Here is an 18,507-nt window from a genome sequence, read left to right as displayed (position 1 = left end):
AACGTTGCCTTAGTGCGAGTAATACAAGTCTAAACTTGATCAGAGCACACTTTATTTGAAATGTTACATACAGTCAAGTGTTCTTGTTCGTTTATCACACACAAATTAAGGTTTTTTCTTTTTCACCTTTACATGTTACAGAGGCATCGTCATCCTCCCACTATCAGGTTGCTCTTCCAGGAAGGTGTCTTCAGATAATCTAGAAGACATGATGAACTTTTTCAGTTGCCAATGATGTAATATACACCAACAGTATAATGGTTATACTGTTGTATTGTTTCAACAATTGAATGCCCTTCATTGTGGGTCAGTCTGTTGTCTCAGACCTGCTCTGTGACACCAGGCTCACTGTTTTCTGGATGAACTCACCCCACTACAACAAACAGCAGCTCCTCCCATATCCAGGTAACACCACATGTCTACTTAAAGGAACAGTCTAGCTAGGCGCTTTGTCACATTCAAAAAATACTTTTATGTGTGTTATTTACTCATTTAAATACTTTATGAATCAATTTATGTATTTTAGGCTAAACAGATTTGTTGTGACTTGTCCAAACCACAGTTTAATCTCTCAGGTGAGATGTTGGGCTACAAGTAAAACATGCTTCTGTTTTTGCATTCAGAAAGAATATATCTTAACGTATCTTATCTGTAGTCATGATGAAAACAGCCTCAAGCTTTATCTTCAAAATGAAGCAAACAGAAATGGTACTAGGATAATTTCCCCACCCTCCTCCTCCTCCCCCTCCTTCTTCCTCCTCATTTACATATGATATAAAACATATTGTTTCTCTGGCTGATTGGATATACTGTAGAAACTGGACAGCAGCAGTCATCTCCACTTTCAAGACTCCAAAGTTTGGGGAAGTTTTTCCCCTTCACCTCCTCTTTGTCTCGTCCACCACCTGAACTCCTCTTCCATTTTTGCTCTGAATCAACAACACCTTTGTCTTCCTCACACTGCTGTGAACTCTGGCAGACATGGCTCTTTGGGTAAGTTGACAGCCGACTCAGAAGAAGTGGAGCCCGCTAGAAGGAGTCATTTACACAAAATAATATGTGTGTGTGTATACGTGTTTGTGTTTAAGTAGTTTCTCTTTGATCCAAAGCCTGATGAAATGTGATGCGATGCAAACAACTGAATTAAAACTGACATTACTCGATACACTACAGGGTCGTTTGGAGCCATAGAGACAGACATTGTGTCCTCAGAGGACAAATTCAGGTCAAACTGTAACAGTTCTTAGATCCCAGGTATTTAGCCCCTATTACTGAGGCTTTAACTGGACCAGCTCTCCGTTTAAAGGGTAAGTTCTCATGTTCTAACGGTCACGGACCAGAGTAGAAATTCTAGACATTGTTTAAGCTGGTGACGAGGAAACTTGCCTAGCTTCTAACTGCCTTCATCCAGACGTCTATCCCACTTCACCAAACCACTAGCCCTGGTAGAGCAGCCCACCCACCCAGGAATAGTCACCTGACACGGCAGCTTTACTCTTTGATCTTTGCACTTGTTATTGGTTTGGTTTAGTTTAAAGCAGTCATTCTCAAACTATGGGCTCCCTCTAGGTGGTACACAAAAGACTCACTGAATTAAACATAAATAAAATGAAATAAATTTCAGATGCACCAAAAATTGGGCAACCACATATTTTCGGCCGAAAATGGCCAAAAATGCATTTGCAGGATGTTGTGATGATACCATGGAATAGAGATTGTATAATACAAGCAAAAACCTGCCGAAAATGCCGACATCATTATCAGCAAAGGAGTCCAGGCACCGCTCCGACGATCGGGGGTCATATAAACATGACATACTGCTAATTTTTTCCGGTCAGTCGTCATGGAAACATGACTCTGTGGCTTTTGACCCGAGCGAAAACAAACGCGCGTATGAGCTGAAAAATGAAATAACGTATCATTGTATACCGACATTATAATGATTAATTAGTAATTATTATTATTATTATTAGGGAAGACTGGGGATGGTTGTAACAGCATCACTTTCACCAATAAGGGATAACATTAGAGTTATGTGCTCAATATCATGTGTACCCACTCACTCCCTGACATGGCTGTGTCAGTAAGTGTGTAGTTTTACAGCCAAAAAATATTTCTTTAGATCAGAAACTAATATTTTGGACCAAGCCTTAATTTTGATACCGCTTAAGTTTAAATTAGGTAACTTGTATTTATGAAAGAGTAGGTTCTTGGGTCATTTCAGAATATGATCTTTAAGACAGCTTTCTAATGTTAGGATTGGTGGTACTTGGAGAGGGACGTATTTTCTGGGGTGTACTTGGTGTAAAAAGTTTGAAAACCACTGGTTTAAAGGTTTGGAAAAACAACTCTATCAGGAACTCTATCTGTGAGTATTGGGGGCGGGATTGTGAGTATTGGGGGCGGGACTAGAGCTTTTGCTTCTCCCGCTTTCCCTTTCGGTCATGTGTATTGTATTATTGGATTAAGATGATGTGTGATGATGATGACTAATTGACATGCCCGAAATGAACCAAATAAATAAAATAAAATAAATAAATAAAATCAGAGGGTCGGTAAACAAACTGGTGGGACCAGTTGAAGCGGTCTCACTACCCCCCCCCCCCCCTCATCTGACTATAAATATTTCCTTGTCACACACAGACATGCAGATGTTTTTCAGTGAAGTGGGCAATGGTGTCGTATATGGAAGTTTCCAAATCATATGGTCTCCATGGAAAGGCTATAACTCCCTTAAGACCATCACCATGAGAATCCGATCAGTCGCTAAGTATCCATGCACTTATTGATCTGATCAGCTGTAGATCAATGAGAAAATCACACCCTCCATCAGGGTTTCGGAGCTGGGATGTTCGGGCATATAGTCTGACTGGATTTACCTTAATGCCAACAATAACCTCTGAATCAAAATGATCATAAAATGTGTTTTTTTTTCCTTTCCTACTCATCTTGTTTCAAAATCACTGTCAGACATGATAACTCTGTTGAACAGGTGCATGCACTTGCTTCCTATGTTTTTTATACCAGATACATTTAAATTCAGTTTCCTGATTTTTTATCAAAGATTGTATTTAGTGATTATTGTTTGTGATTGATGCTGATCTGTGTGATTATCAAATAAAAACACTTGATCATTTTAACCTCAAAGTTGTCATTTTTTAGTATCAGTTTTATTCCTCAGTGTAGAAAATTATCTCACTGTTTTTTATAAGGAGTTCTATTTTTCCTCTTTTTTTCCTCACTGACCGTACATGCTAATAATTAGCACTAAACAGAAATAAAGATGAGACTGATTGGAACATTGTTCGTTCTGCAAGTCATGAACTGGAGTGTTGGATAAATGAAAATTTTGAGCAGATGATGGTGCTGGAGGAGAAGTCATGTGATCATCAGAGTCATCACAGTTCATCCTGTTTGGATCATGTGTCTAAAGTTCACAACACTAACTTCATAGTGGCACTAAAGGATTAAAATTAATATGATTTGACATCTGGGAACCATGAATATCTGTCCAAAGTTTGGTATCAGTAATATAAGTCTAAACTTTAGACTACAATGTCTCTTTTAAATATTTTATTTTTTACCTTTGTTGTTTTTCATCTGCTGCTGTAACAAGTCAATTTTCCACCTCAAGCTGTATCTTAAAAATAAAGCTAATAATAATTTCCCGACCCTGCTCCTCCTCAACCTTCTCCTCTTCCTCCTCCTCATTCACTGTTGGAGAAAAAATTAGGATCCAAAACAAAGGGCCAGTTGTGATCGAGGATCTTTATTTTCCACCTTAAATGATACAAATGAAAGTATCCAAATAAGTCCAATAAGTTCAATAAGTCAGAAAAATACTCATCAAAGCGTCAATAAAACTTCACAAAAATGATTAGAAAAGACGGAGACGAAGTTCAGTGCATTAGAGTTTACACCCAAAAAAATGGACATAAAGCCGAGCCTGTCCCGGACCAGACTAAACTTCTTCTCTCTGTGACTTTGTTTTTATACTGTACTGTAAAAGCCCTGCCTTCTTATTAAAATGAGAGGTGAACATGACACTTCTTCCCCAGTGTACGCCCTGTGATTTGTCCAGATGTCATGTTGCGATCTTTCATCAACATAATCTCCACCCTATACGGCGACTGTATCACATTTTGCCACGTAGCGAGTTCACCCAAGTTCAGCGTCTTTGGCACCACTCTATCTTGCCGGTGGCCGTTATCTACATTGCCCGACCTTGACTCCCCCTGCAGGTGGCTGCACACGCGAACTTAACGGTGCTTTCCCACGCTTTGCACTCATCTCACCTCTACCTTCTCAGAACTTTTCCATTTTTTACGCAACATGTCCCCCTGTGAGACTTGAAAGTTTCATAGAAGTAAAAATTACATATAATGCATGATTACAGCAGATGGTAATGACAAGACAATCAATAATTTTTTTTTAGCAATTTCTCATTGTGTGTTTAACAGAATCAGTTGTATACTTAAAATCAGAAACTAAAAAATACTAAAAACTAAAAAAGACCGCATTTAGTTGCAACCCATAGTGGTAGCATTAAAAATACTAAAAATCCTCAATTTAAATTGTCAATGTATTTAACCACAAAGATGAATACTATACGTTTTACAGTTAACAGATAGGCTAAACATCTGTCTCCTTCATATATGGTTGTTGGCAAATTGTTTACATGTTATTGCTACACTTTATTTTGCAGGTTGCCGTTATCTACGTTGCCCGACCTTCACTCCCCCTGCAGGTGGCTGCACACGCGAACTTAACAGAGCTTTCCCACGCTTCACACTCACCCCTTCCTTCTCTATCATGCTTTTCCTTTTTTTTAACCCAACATAGCCTGTATAAAAACAGGACCACGGCAGACATCTCCACTTTCGAGTCTCCAACCTTTCAGAGTTTTTCCCTTCACCTCCGCGACAGCGACATGGGTCTTTGGGTAAGTTGAGCAGCTGACTCTCTCACATTTAATTTACACTAAACATTGTGTGTATCTGTTTTTGTGTAGGTAGTTTCTGTTTCATCCTGATGCAAATGCAAATTACTGAATCAGGAGAAAGTTTATCTGAAATATCAACCATTGGATTAATGCTTATTTTGTGAATATTTTTTCCACAGTGATCAACTGTGCCATAGTTAACTGAGTATTTTGGGGTTTGGACCCTGTGGTCACACAAAGCAACACAAGGTCACCATGGAAACTATCAACTTTTGTTTAGCTAGCTAGTTTTTCCCTATGGTTAACTTGTTTATTACGAAGGAGTATTAAGGGCCTTTCACACCGAACGCGGCAGGCGGCGGCGGAAGGCGGCAGCAAACCCATTCATTGTGTACGTGCTACCGCGGCGCACCGGCGAACGGCTCTGCGCCGAGCTGAGCGGCACGCGAGGTGGGCGCATGCCGCGGCGGCGCGCTGCGCCCGAATTAAAAAATGTTTAATCCGGGCGCAGCGCGCTGTGACGACATCTCGGCGCGTCCAATAGGAGAGGATGCACTAAAGACTAAGCTTGCTCGCCTAGTAAACACGGCCATGAAGGTCATTGGGAAAAGCGACAATCAGACTCTGCAGTCCATGTATGAGCAAACGGTTTTTAGACAAGCCCTGAGGATAGTGAATGACCCCTCCCACATCCTTCACTCAGAGTTTGACCTCCTACCCTCAGGTAGACGATACAGAGTCCCTCGCTGTAAACTCAACCGTTTTAAGAATTCTTTTATCCCAACTTCTATCAAATCTCTTAACGAGTTTGTGCAATAACTCTTATAGTGCTCTTACCATGGTGAATTTATGAGGTGTATGTATGTGCTATGTTGTGGGATGAGTGCAATATGTGTTATGTTATGGGATGTGTGCAATATGTGCTATGTTATGGGATGTGTGCAATATGTGTTATGTTATGGAATATATGCTATGTTATGGGATATGTGCAATGCTGTTGGATTAATATGGCTGAGGTGTATTGTTCTTTTGTTGTTTGTTTTTGTCATTGTGGCCGTTAAGGCATTTATGGCGCAGCTACAGTGTCCAAGACAAATTTCCCTGAACGGGACAATAAAGTTTATCGTATCGTATTTATCGTATCGTATGTAGTGGAGTCTGAAAAAAAATCAGCCGCTTGCAGAGAGAAAACAAACGACCAGACGTTCAGTTAAAGTGACGGGATGCATGAAGTGAGTTGTCATCCTCCTGAGGATCAGACCAACTCTCTCTAACAGGCTGTTAAACTGCTCCCTGCTCAGCCTGACGCTAAAGTTCACCTGGAAGCGGTCGTTTTGTAGCTCCTGGCGAACATATCTTTGCATATACCCCCCCAAATCCTGTCTTGTTTGTTCGGTTGCTCAGCAACTCGCGCCATATGTGTACGCGCTGCCGCCCTGCTCTGCGCCTGTCTGCGCTGTACCTCGCGGTGGGCGCAGCGCATACCGCGTTCGGTGTGAAAGGCCCTTTAGGGCCACGTTGAGGGGGAAAATATCACAGACTTTGAGAACAAAGTCATCATTTTACGAGAAAAAAGTCATTATGTAATGACGTCGCATTTTGCAATAAAATTCTTAAACACAATATGTAATAACCATTGTTGGTACATAATGCATAAAATTATTACATTTTCTTAATGCAACACCCGCATTTTGTAATAATTTGGTGCATTATGTAACAACTAATTACAAAATGTGGCAAAGTTTATATTGCCTTCAAGAATTTGATGACAAAATATTTCAGATTATTACAAAATGTGGCGTTATTACATCATGAGGTGAAAATTTAATACATTATTATAATGTGCAGCAATGGTGACTCCTCAATCCTGATCCTTCTCGACTTGAGCGCTGCTTTTGACATGTTGGATCACACATAATGCTGAACCCCTAAATTAATATATAAATAAAGTACATTATCATATTATTATTATCTACCCAGGTAACACTGTTAGTGGGGCTGCTGGTTTCGGTGGCAGCGGACCAGAGCTACCTGCCCATTGACTGTGATGACGTGTATCGCCATGACAACACCAGCTCCAGTGGGGTGTACACCATCTACCCAGGAGGCCCCACCTCACCCCTGCACGTCCTCTGTGACATGGACACTGACGGGGGCAGATGGACCGTCAGTACACTACACCTCATATCTGATTAGAGTTCAGATTTGACAATGAGCCCTAAAAAGCCAAAACAAAAGTGGAGACATTGATTTAAAAAAAAAATATATTGTTTCAGTTTTCAACAAGTGTTGTGACTTCTCCTTTGAGACTTGTCACTTAAATGATCATCATCTGATTCGTCAGCTGTCAGAGTTCACATCCTGTCGCAGCTTGCACAGTTTTCTTTATAGAAAAATATATTTAAAAAAAACATTAGTTCATTTAAATCAATGAAAATAACCTGATTTTGCTAACCTGAAATTATATATGTTGTAGCCTAATTAAATATAGTCTAACAACAAAACATTTTAAAATGTATTTTCTCATGAAGTAGTCCAAGTAAACAATATTTACAGCAGCAAACACTTGTTTTTACAAAGTCTGAGAAAGTTACCAGTGTCCATGTTGTATAATTTAGTTAGTCCATCACCGCAGCAGTTTGTTGTGATGATGTTCATATCAGGAATCTCTGTCACTTAAACATGTGACAGAGCACAGTGTGACAGAAAAATAAAAGACACTACAGCAACTGTGATTGCTGTTTACAGACCAGATAGTCATCAAACTCACCTGGTTCAGTTGAAAAGAGTTTTTAGTTTTTCTTCCTTTTCTTTTTGAAGTGATCTCAAGTCCTGCTAATTGAATACAGTTTTATTTTAGGTGACTGAATTGTTGTGATTCTCCCTTTCAGGTCTTTCAGAGGAGGTTGGATGGGAGTGAAAACTTCTACAGGCCATGGAAACATTACAAGAACGGATTTGGGAATGTAGCAGGGGAGCACTGGCTGGGTGAGTCCTAGAGGGAGAATTACAGGTATATTAAAGTATCTGTGGATTAAATATGCTCTCGTTACGCTGTTTTCAGTCACTACAGGCAGCAGCTTTTACCAAATAAATAAGAAAAAAGGAAAAGAAGCTCTGCACAACCACATGTCAGTCAGACAGTCAGTGAGTGGCTGGTGAACACAGCGGAGCATTTAGCAGTGAAACTGAAAGTAGAGAAATATTATAGAGCCTTGGTGCAAGAGATGAAGTATAATCAGAGCTGTGTGTGTGTGTGTGTGTGTGTGTGTGTGTGTGTGTGTGTGTGTGTGTGTGTGTGTGTGTGTGTGTGTGTGTGTGTCCTCAGGTCTGGACAACATCTTCCTGCTGACGATGAGGAAGAAGAACGAGCTGCGGGTGGACATGGAGGACTTTGAGGGAGGGGAGGCCTTTGCTCAGTATTCGTCTTTCTTCGTCGACTCTGAGAGGGAAGGATATCAGCTGGATCTGGGCGGCTTCACAGGAGGAACGGCAGGTGAGGGTCACTTCAGTGGAAATGTTTCCTTTTCTTACTTTTAGGTATTCAACAATGAGCCGGGTGAAGGCTGAATGTTTCACTGTGGACAAACAGGCAAAAAAAAATACTATAGGCTACATGATTTCTGTGAATTGTGTAAAAAAAAAAAAAAAATTAGAAAATAGAAAAATGTGGCAGTTGATTTCACTGTATAAACAAACAAACTTCTTTTAGCTGGATTAACTGCAATTTTTTTTCCCCCGTTCCAAATTGAAATTACATTTTGACTTTTTTTGTTGTTTCTAGGCGACAGTTTAACACGCCACAACTCCATGAAGTTCACCACCTATGACAAAGACCAGGATATCCATGGGGATTTAAACTGTGCTCACTATAATATTGGTGGATTCTGGTACGAAACCTGCCACAACGCAAACCCCAACGGCCTGTACGCACCTGATGGTGTATGGAACTGTGGAAGTGTCAAAATTGAATGGCGATCATGGAAAGGCTCTAACTACTCCCTCAAGACCATCACCATGAAAATCAGATCAGTCGCTAAGTATCCATGCACTTATTGATCTGATCAGCTGTAGATCAATGAGATAATCACGCCCTCCATCAGGGTTGGAGAGCTGGGATGTTCGGGCATATAATCACTAGTCCGACTGGACTTAATGCCAACAATAACCTCTGAATCAAAATGACCATAAATGTGTTTTTTTTCTTTCCTACTCATCTTGTTTCAAAATCACTGTCAGACATGATAACTCTGTTGAACAGGTTCATGCACTGATGTATTGAAATTCAGTTTCTTTGTTTTTTTTCTGATAAAAAATATATTTAGTGATTATTGTTTGTGATTGATGCTGTTCTGAGTGATTATTAAATAAATAAACTTGATTGTTTCAACTCTGCTTTTATTTTTGAAGTTGTCATTTTATGTCAGTTTCATTCCTCATAGAAATTGATCTCATAATGACTTAGGTTTTTCCTGTGTTATTTTCAACCAGTATGCTAATTAGCATTAAATACAAATTAAAGATGAGGCTGATGGGAACATCTTTAGTTTCACAAGTCATGAACTGGAGTGTTGGATAAATGAAGAATTGAGCAGATGATGGTGCTGGAGGAGAAGTCATGTGATCATCAGAGTCGTCACAGTTCATCCTGTTTGGATCATGTGTCTAAAGTTCACAACACTACTGTCAACCTCGTGGTGGCACTCAAGGAAAAGTTATTATGATTGGACATCAGGGAACCATGAGTATCTGTCCAAAGATTGGTATCGGAAGTCTAAACTTTAGGCTACAATGTCTCTTCTTAGTATTTTTTTTTATTTTTTTTTTACCTTTGTTGTTTTTCATTTGCTGCTGTAACAAGTCAATTTTCCATCAGTGGGATCAATAAAAAAGTCTTGTCTTATCCTTTATTATCTGCATTTATGATGGAATCTCAAGCTTTACAGTATCTTCAAAACAAAGCTAATAATAATTTTCTAAACCTCCTCCTCCCCATCCTTCTCCTCTTCTTCCTCCTCCTCCTCATATACATATAGCCTGTATAAAACTTTTTTTTTAATGGCTGACCAGCTATAAAAACAGGACCACAGCAGACATCTCCATTTTGAGACACTTCTCCCTTCACCTCTTCTTTTTTAAGATCTCAGCTCGATCTGGGCGGCAGGTGAGGGTCACTTCAGTGGAAATGTTTCCTTTTCTTACTTTTAGGTATTCAACAGTGAACCAGGTGAAGGCTGAATGTTTCACTGTGGACAAACAGGCTAATTAAAATGTTTTTTGTGAATTCTGTAAAAAAATAATTTTAGAAAATAGAAAAATTTGGCAGTTTCACTTATTTCACTACAAACAAATTTATTTTAGCTGGATTACTGTAATTTAACTGCAATTTTTTTTCCCCCAGTCCAAATGGAAATTACGTTTTGATTCTGTTGTCTCTAGGGGACAGTTTATCATTCGCTGACTCCATGAAGTTCACCATCTATGACAAAGACCAGGATGTGTCGGATATTAACTGTGCTCAGTATTATCTTGGTGGATTCTGGTACAGCAGCTGCCACAGCTCAAACCCCAACGGCCTGTAGACAATACCTGTCAAATATCATTGAGTCCAATCGTCAAAACACACTGAAATATAAAACCATTTTCATAAAGGATTAATGCTTATTATGTAAATATTTTCAGCTTCCACACTGATCTACCACAGTTAACTGAGTATTTTGGGGTTTGGACCCAGTGGTCACACAAAGCAATGCATTTTAAGTGACATGGGAACAATCAACTTTTGTTCAGCTTGCTAGTTTTTCACTATGTTAAACAGTTTTAGTTTGTTACCATGGAGTATTAGGGCCACATTGATAGTGATTTTAAATTGGATCGGCAAATTAGTGCTGTAGTGAAGTCCAGCTTCTTTCAGATTAGGCAGCTGGCAAAGATGAAGCCTTTCCTCACACTAAAGCACTTTGAGACAGTGATCCACGCCTTTATAACATCTCAGCTGGATTACTGCAATGCACTTTGTTTTGGAGTCAGTCAGTCCTCCCTCGCACGTCTCCAGCTGGTGCAAAATGCAGCCGCTCGCCTCCTAACTGGAGCACGTAAGAGGGAGCATATAACTCCCACCCTGGCCTCCCTCCACTGGCTGCCTGTGCACTTTACAGTCCATTTTTAGATTATTTTATTTGTTTTTAAGTCTTTAAATGGTCTGGCCCCCCCTTCCCTCTCTGAGCTCCTTCAACCCTACGCTCCTGCTCGGTGCCTCAGGTCAGCTGACCTGCTGCTCCTGGAGGTACCGAGGTCCAGAGGGAAGCTCAGAGGGGACAGAGCTTTCTCCACTGCTGCTCCAAGATTATGGAACGAGCTACCGTTGCACATCAGACAAGTCTCCTCACTGTCCATTTTTAAAACTAGTCTTAAAACCCATTTTTACTCCCTGGCTTTCAACTCTGCATGAGACTGTTCTTGTTTTAGTGTTTTATGGTTTGCTTTTATTTATTGTTTTATTGTTTCTAATTGCTTTTAAAAACAATGAAACAACTATTTTATTACCTTTAATTGTTTTATGTCTCAATGTACAGCACTTTGTTTTCAACTATGGTTGTTTTAAAGTGCTATATAAATAAAGTTAAGTTGAGTTGAGAGTTGAGTACGCACCTGATGGTGTCGCATATGGAAGTTTCCAAATCATATGACCCACATGGAAAGGCTATAACTCCCTTAAGACCATCACCATGAGAATCCGATCAGTCGCTAAGTATCCATGCACTTATTGATCTGATCAGCTGTAGATCAATGAGAAAATAACACCCTCCAACAGGGTTGGAGAGCTGGGATGTTCGGTCATATAATCACTAGTCCGACTGGACTTAATGCCAACAATAACCTCTGAATCAAAATCATCATAAAATCTTTCATTGTTCTCTTTCTTACTCATCTTGTTTCAAAATCACTGTCAGACATGATAACTCTGTTGAACAGGTGCATGCACTTCCTATGTTTTTATACCAGATGCATTTAAATTCAGTTTCCTGATTTTTTTTTTTCATATCAAAAATTGTATTTAGTGATTATTGTTTGTGATTGATGCTGATCTGAGTGATTATCAAATAAATACACTTGATTGTTTTAACTTCAATGTTGTCATTTTTTAGTATCAGTTTTATTCCACAGTGTAGAAAATGATCTCACTGTTATTTATAAGGAGTTCATTTCTTCCTCTATTTTTCTCAACTGGCAGTAGCCTACATGCTAATAATTAGCACTAAATACAAATAAAGATGAGACTGATGGGAACATCTTTAGTTTCACAAGTCATGAACTGGAGTGTTGGATAAATAAAAAAATTGAGCAGATGATGGTGCTGGAGGAGAAGTCATGTGATCATCAGAGTCATCACAGTTCATCCTGTTTGGATCATGTGTCTAAAGTTCACAACACTAACTTCATAGTGGCACTAAAGGATTAAAATTATAATGATTTGACATCTGGGAACCATGAATATCTGTCCAAAGTTTGGTATCAGTAATATAAGTCTAAACTTTAGGCTACAATGTCTCTTTTAAATATTTTATTTTTTTTACCTTTGTTGTTTTTCATCTGTTGCTGAAACAAGTCAATTTACCACCTCAAGTTGTATCTTCAAAATAAATCTAATAATAATTTCCCGACCCTGCTCCTCCTCAACCTTCTCCTCTTCCTCCTCCTCATTCACTGTTGGAGAAAAAATTAGGATCCAAAACAAAGGGTCAGTTGTGATCGAGGATCTTTATTTCCCACATTCAATGATACAAATGAAAGTATCCAAAAGTGTTCAAAAAGTCTGAAAAATACTCATCAAAGCATCAATATAACTTCACAAAAATGATTAGAAAAGACGGAGACGAAGTTCAGTGCATTAGAGTTTACACCCAAAAAAATGGACATAAAGCCGAGCCTGTCCCGGACCAGACTAAACTTCTTCTCTCTGTGACTTTGTTTTTATACTGTACTGTAAAAGCCCTGCCTTCTTATTAAAATGAGAGGTGAACATGACACTTCTTCCCCAGTGTACGCCCTGTGATTTGTCCAGATGTCATGTTGCGATCTTTCATCAACATAATCTCCACCCTCTACGGCGACTGTATCACATTTTGCCACGTAGCGAGTTCACCCAAGTTCAGCGTCTTTGGCACCACTCTATCTTGCCGGTGGCCGTTATCTACATTGCCCGACCTTGACTCCCCCTGCAGGTGGCTGCACACGCGAACTTAACGGTGCTTTCCCACGCTTTGCACTCATCTCACCTCTACCTTCTCAGAACTTTTCAATTTTTTACGCAACATTTCCCCCTGTGAGACTTGAAAGTTTCATAGAAGTAAAAATTACATATAATGCATGATTACAGCAGATGGTAATGACAAGACAATCAATAATTTTTTTTAGCAATTTCTCATTGTGTGTTTAACAGAATCAGTTGTATACTTAAAATCAGAAACTAAAAAATACTAAAAACTAAAAAAGACCGCATTTAGTTGCAACCCATAATAGTGGTAGCATTAAAAATACTAAAAATCCTCAATTTAAATTGTCAATGTATTTAACCACAAAGATGAATACTATACGTTTTACAGTTAACAGACAGGCTAAACATCTGTCTCCTTCATATATGGTTGTTGGCAAATTGTTTACATGTTATTGCTACACTTTATTTTGCAGGTTGCCGTTATCTACATTGCCCGACCTTCACTCCTCCTGCAGGTGGCTGCACACGCGAACTGAACAGTTCTTTCCCACGCTTCACACTCACCTCTTCCTTCTCTATCATGCTTTTCCTTTTTTTTAACCCAACATAACCTGTATAAAAACAGGACCACTGCAGACATCTCCACTTTCGAGTCTCCAACCTTTCAGAGTTTTTCCCTTCACCTCCGCGACAGCGACATGGGTCTTTGGGTAAGTTGAGCAGCTGACTCTCTCACGTTTAATTTACACTAAACATTGTGTGTATCTGTTTTTGTGTAAGTAGTTTCTGTTTCATCCTGATGCAAATGAAAATTACTGAATCAGTGGAAAGTTTGTCTAAAATATCAACCATTTTAATAAAGGATTAATGCTTATGATGTAAATATTTTTCCACACTGATCTACCACAATTAACTGAGTATTTTTGGGGTTTGAACCCAGTGGTCACACAAAGCAACACATTTTAAAGCAGAAGTAAGTGATATATTTGTGTTAATATAAGTCTTAAATAGTTATATCTTCCGACAGCAATCACTTACATAGAGTGTTTGGTCTGAAACACGGGTCTGTCAGTCACTCTGCTCTGCTCTGAGCCGAGGAGAAAACATTTATCGTATCCTACAGTTTTTATCCAATGAGGAGAGAGAACGGCATGCAGGGCTGTGTGTGCCGGTGTGTGCAGCCAAGGGACGCCGTGAATGTGGCGACGTAGGGACGAGGACTGTTATGGTGCGTTCAAGGAAACTCGTATTTTTCCGACCGTGAAGTCGTACCAGTTCGATCTGGTACGAGTTCACGGGTCAGAAGTTACGAGTGGCCGTTATAGTGACTTTCACCGGTAAAACAGGTCGGAAAAACACGAGTGGGTTGCCTGGAACGCTACAAAGTCGTAAGTTGTGACTTGAAGCTGTAATTTACGATTTCAAAAGCCTGCCTGGAACGCAGCATTAGCGAAAACGACCGGACCACTTACTTCTGCTTTAAGTCACCATGGTGACTATCAACTTTTGTTTAGCTAGCTAGTTTTTCACTGTATCATAGTTTGTTATGACTGAGTATTAGGGCCACGTTGAGAAAAAAAGGATCACAGACTTTGAGAATAAAGTCATCATTTTACGAGAAAAACGTCATTATGTAACAATGCCAAAATTTGTAATAAAATTCTTCCAACATTCGCAATATGTAATAACCAGTGTTGTTACATAATGCATCAAATGATTACATTTTCTTAATGCAACACCCGCATTTTGTAATAATTTGGTGCATTATGTAATATCTAGCCTAATTACAAAATGTGGCAAAGTTTATATTGCCTTCAAGAAATGTGTCAGGTTATTACAAAATGTGACGTTATTACATCATGAGGTGAAAATTGTATACATTATATTACAAAGTGCAACAATGGTGACTCTTCAATCCTGATCCTTCTCGACTTGAGCGCTGCTTTTGACATGTTGGATCACACATAATGCTGAACCCCTAAATTAATATATAAATAAAGTAGTAAATAAAGTTCATTACCATATTATTATTGTCTACCCAGGTAACACTGTTAGCGGGGCTGCTGGTTTCGGTGGCAGCGGACCAGAGCTACCTGCCCATTGACTGTGATGACGTGTATCGCCATGACAACACCAGCTCCAGTGGGGTGTACACCATCTACCCAGGAGGCCCCACCTCACCCCTGCACGTCCTCTGTGACATGGACACTGACGGGGGCAGATGGACCGTCAGTACACTACACCTCATATCTGATTAGATTTCATATTTGATGATGAGACTTAAAAAGCCAAAACAAAAGTGGAGCCATAAAAAAGTATTGTTTCAGTTTTCAACAAGTGTTGTGACTTCTCTCCTTTGAAACGTTTCACTTAAATGATCATCATCTGATTTGTTAGAGTTCACATCCTGTAGCAGCTTGCACAGTTTTCTTTATAGAAAAATATATTTAAAAAAACATTAGTGTATTTAAATAAATGAAAATGTCTAATTTTGTTGACCTAAAATGATATACAGTATATGTTGTAATTAAATATAGCCCAATAATATCAAAACATTTTAAAATGTATTTTCTCATGAAGGAGCTCAAGTAAACAATATTTACAGCAGCAAACACTTGTTTTTACAAAGTCTGAGAAAGTTACCAGTGTCCATGTTGTATAATTTAGTTAGTCCATCACCGCAGCAGTTTGTTGTGATGATGTTCATATCAGGAATCTCTGTCACTTAAACATGTGACAGAGCACAGTGTGACAGAAAAATAAAAGACACTACAGCAACTGTGATTGCTGTTTACAGACCAGATAGTCATCAAACTCACCTGGTTCAGTTGAAAAGATTTTTTTTAGGTTTTCTTTCTTTTCTTTCTTTTTAAAGTGGTCTCAAGTCCTGCTAATTGAATACAGTTTTATTTTGGTTGACCGAATTGTTGTGATTCTCCCTTTCAGGTCTTTCAGAGGAGGTTGGATGGGAGTGAAAACTTCTACAGGCCATGGAAACATTACAAGAACGGATTTGGGAATGTAGCAGGGGAGCACTGGCTGGGTGAGTCCTAGAGGGAGAATTACAGGTATATTAAAGTATCTATGGATTAAATATGCTCTTGTTACACTGTTTTCAGTCACAACAGGCAGCAGATTTTAATTAAAAAAAAAGAAATGAAAAGAAACTCTGCATAACCTGCAGCAGCAGCACATGTCAGTCAGACAGTCAGTGAGTGGCTGGTGAACACAGCGGAGCGTTTAGCAGTGAAACTGAAAGTATAGAAATATTATTGTAGGAGCTTTGTTTTATTTATAAACCCCTATACCCCCAAACCACTAGGGGGAAGTATTTCCTTTTGAGTTACTGACCTGAACCGGATGTTTGTCAGGCAGGTTACTAGAGGTTACTCAGTGGTGTTGCTGATGAATGCAAACAGTTTTTTTTTTGTTTTTGTTTTTTTAATATTTTATTTTCATTTTAGGAGACAGTTTTTAACTGGGTTTGAGCATTTTGTCAGTTTATTTTTTATGTGAACAAGTGAATTAAATGACGATTATTATTTCAAACGCAAAGGAAGTTTTCATTGGTTTATTGCTTGAGTACACGTCAAAACAAAGCAATCATTATCCAGTAGTGAACAAAAGTAAAGGACTAGTCACTAAAATTATAGATCCTTGGTGCAAGAGGTGACTCAGAGCTGTGTGTGTGTGTGTGTGTGTGTGTGTGTGTGTGTGTGTGTGTGTGTGTGTGTGTGTGTGTGTGTGTGTGTGTGTGTGTCTCCTCAGGTCTGGACAACATCTTCCTGCTGACGATGAGGAAGAAGAACGAGCTGCGGGTGGACATGGAGGACTTTGAGGGAGGGGAGGCCTTTGCTCAGTATTCCTCTTTCTTCGTCGACTCTGAGAGGGAAGGATATCAGCTGGATCTGGGCGGCTTCACAGGAGGAACGGCAGGTGAGGGTCACTTCAGAGGAAATGTTCCTTTTCTTACTTTTAGGTATTCAACAATGAGCCAGGTGAAGACTGAATGTTTCACTGTGGACAAACAGGCTAAAAAATATCACATGATTGTTTGAATTCTGTTAAAAAATAATTTTAGAAAATAGAAAAAATTGGCAGTTTCACTGATTTCACTGTATAAACAAACAAACACATTTATTTTAGTTGGATTAACTGCAATTGCTTCTCCCGGTTCCAAATTGAAATTACATTTTGACTCTGTTGTTTCTAGGGGACAGTTTAACATACCACAACTCCATGAAGTTCACCACCTATGACAAAGACCAGGATCTGTGGGATCAAAACTGTGCTCAGCAACATCTTGGTGGATTCTGGTACCATGTCTGCCAACGTGCAAACCCCAACGGCCTGTACGCACCTGATGGTGTCAACCATCAAAATGTCCAAATCCTATGGTACACATGGAAAGGCGTGAACTACTCCCTTAAGACCATCACCATGAAAATCAGATCAGTCGCTAAGTATCCATGCACTTATTGATCTGATCAGCTGTAGATCAATGAGATAATCACGCCCTCCATCAGGGTTGGAGAGCTGGGATGTTCGGGCATATAATCAAGTCCGACTGGACTTAATGTCAACAATAACCTCTGAATCAAAATGACCATAAAATGTGTTTTATTTTTTTCTTTCTCACTCATCTTGTTTCAAAATCACTGTCAGACATGATAACTCTGTTGAACAGGTTCATGCACTGACATATTAAAATTCAGTTTCTTTGTTTTTTTCTGATTAAAAAAAATGTATTTAGTGATTGTTTATGATTGATGCTGTTCTGAGTGATTATTAAATAAATAAACTTGATTGTTTCAACTCTGCTTTTATTGTTGAAGTTGTCATTTTTAGTATCAGTTTAATTCCTCATAGAAAATTATCTCATTATGATTTAGTTTTTTCCTGTATTATTTTTCAACTAGTAGCACATGCTAATTGGCATTAAATACAAATTAAAGATGAGGCTGATGGGAACATCTGAAGAGCTCTTTTCCAAAACGCGATAAACGCCAAATTTATAAAAAAAATGAGTTTGTCACGCCATTTTGCTGTGTACTGAGCCTATTCACTGCTCCATCAACGTATCACGTCAAATCGCTACATTTCCCTGTTTAAAAGGCACCGCAAGATGCAGTTTCCCTCCAAACCGCGATAAGCGCCAAGTCTATTTTTAGCCAAAACGCGACATCTCCTCCCTCTCCTCAGAATTCTATGAGGCTCCATGCAGTCCAACATGGTGGTGCTCTGAACCCAGGTCTGTTTTCAGTCATTCATTCTGTAGTTTCTGGGTTCTGTGTTAATTACTGTATCTGTTTATGTGGTGGACACTGTGCCGTTAAGTATACCCCCA

At 39.2% G+C, this 18,507-nt stretch overlaps 2 protein-coding genes across 2 annotated transcripts; both read left to right on the top strand.

The window, feature by feature from the left end:
• Positions 1 to 4,930: 4,930 nt before the first annotated feature.
• Positions 4,931 to 9,001, top strand: LOC146992173 (microfibril-associated glycoprotein 4-like). The gene is made up of 5 exons (XM_085789731.1): positions 4,931 to 4,942; positions 6,923 to 7,108; positions 7,834 to 7,930; positions 8,271 to 8,438; positions 8,727 to 9,001. The coding sequence occupies exons 1-5, from the start codon at positions 4,931 to 4,933 to the stop codon at positions 8,999 to 9,001; spliced, it is 738 nt and encodes a 245-aa protein (XP_085645857.1).
• A 4,857-nt stretch (positions 9,002 to 13,858) lies between these two features.
• Positions 13,859 to 17,642, top strand: LOC146992172 (microfibril-associated glycoprotein 4-like). The gene is made up of 5 exons (XM_085789719.1): positions 13,859 to 13,870; positions 15,173 to 15,388; positions 16,107 to 16,203; positions 16,929 to 17,096; positions 17,374 to 17,642. The coding sequence occupies exons 1-5, from the start codon at positions 13,859 to 13,861 to the stop codon at positions 17,640 to 17,642; spliced, it is 762 nt and encodes a 253-aa protein (XP_085645845.1).
• Positions 17,643 to 18,507: the final 865 nt, after the last annotated feature.

Source organism: Trachurus japonicus, chromosome 1, assembly GCF_045865225.1.
Source record: "Trachurus japonicus isolate A0001 chromosome 1, Traja_1.0".
In the NCBI taxonomy this organism is placed as follows: Eukaryota; Metazoa; Chordata; class Actinopteri; order Carangiformes; family Carangidae; genus Trachurus; species Trachurus japonicus.
The sequence above is the reverse complement of the archived record's forward strand: the minus strand, read 5'-3'. Positions and strand labels throughout refer to the sequence as shown.

Coding starts and splice junctions, on each gene's coding strand:
- LOC146992173 (XM_085789731.1), top strand. Junction 7,109..7,833: donor CTGACGGGGGCAGATGGACC/GTCAGTACACTA, acceptor TCTCCCTTTCAG/GTCTTTCAGAGGAGGTTGGA. Junction 7,931..8,270: donor AGCAGGGGAGCACTGGCTGG/GTGAGTCCTAGA, acceptor GTGTGTCCTCAG/GTCTGGACAACATCTTCCTG.
- LOC146992172 (XM_085789719.1), top strand. Junction 16,204..16,928: donor AGCAGGGGAGCACTGGCTGG/GTGAGTCCTAGA, acceptor GTGTCTCCTCAG/GTCTGGACAACATCTTCCTG. Junction 17,097..17,373: donor CTTCACAGGAGGAACGGCAG/GTGAGGGTCACT, acceptor TGTTGTTTCTAG/GGGACAGTTTAACATACCAC.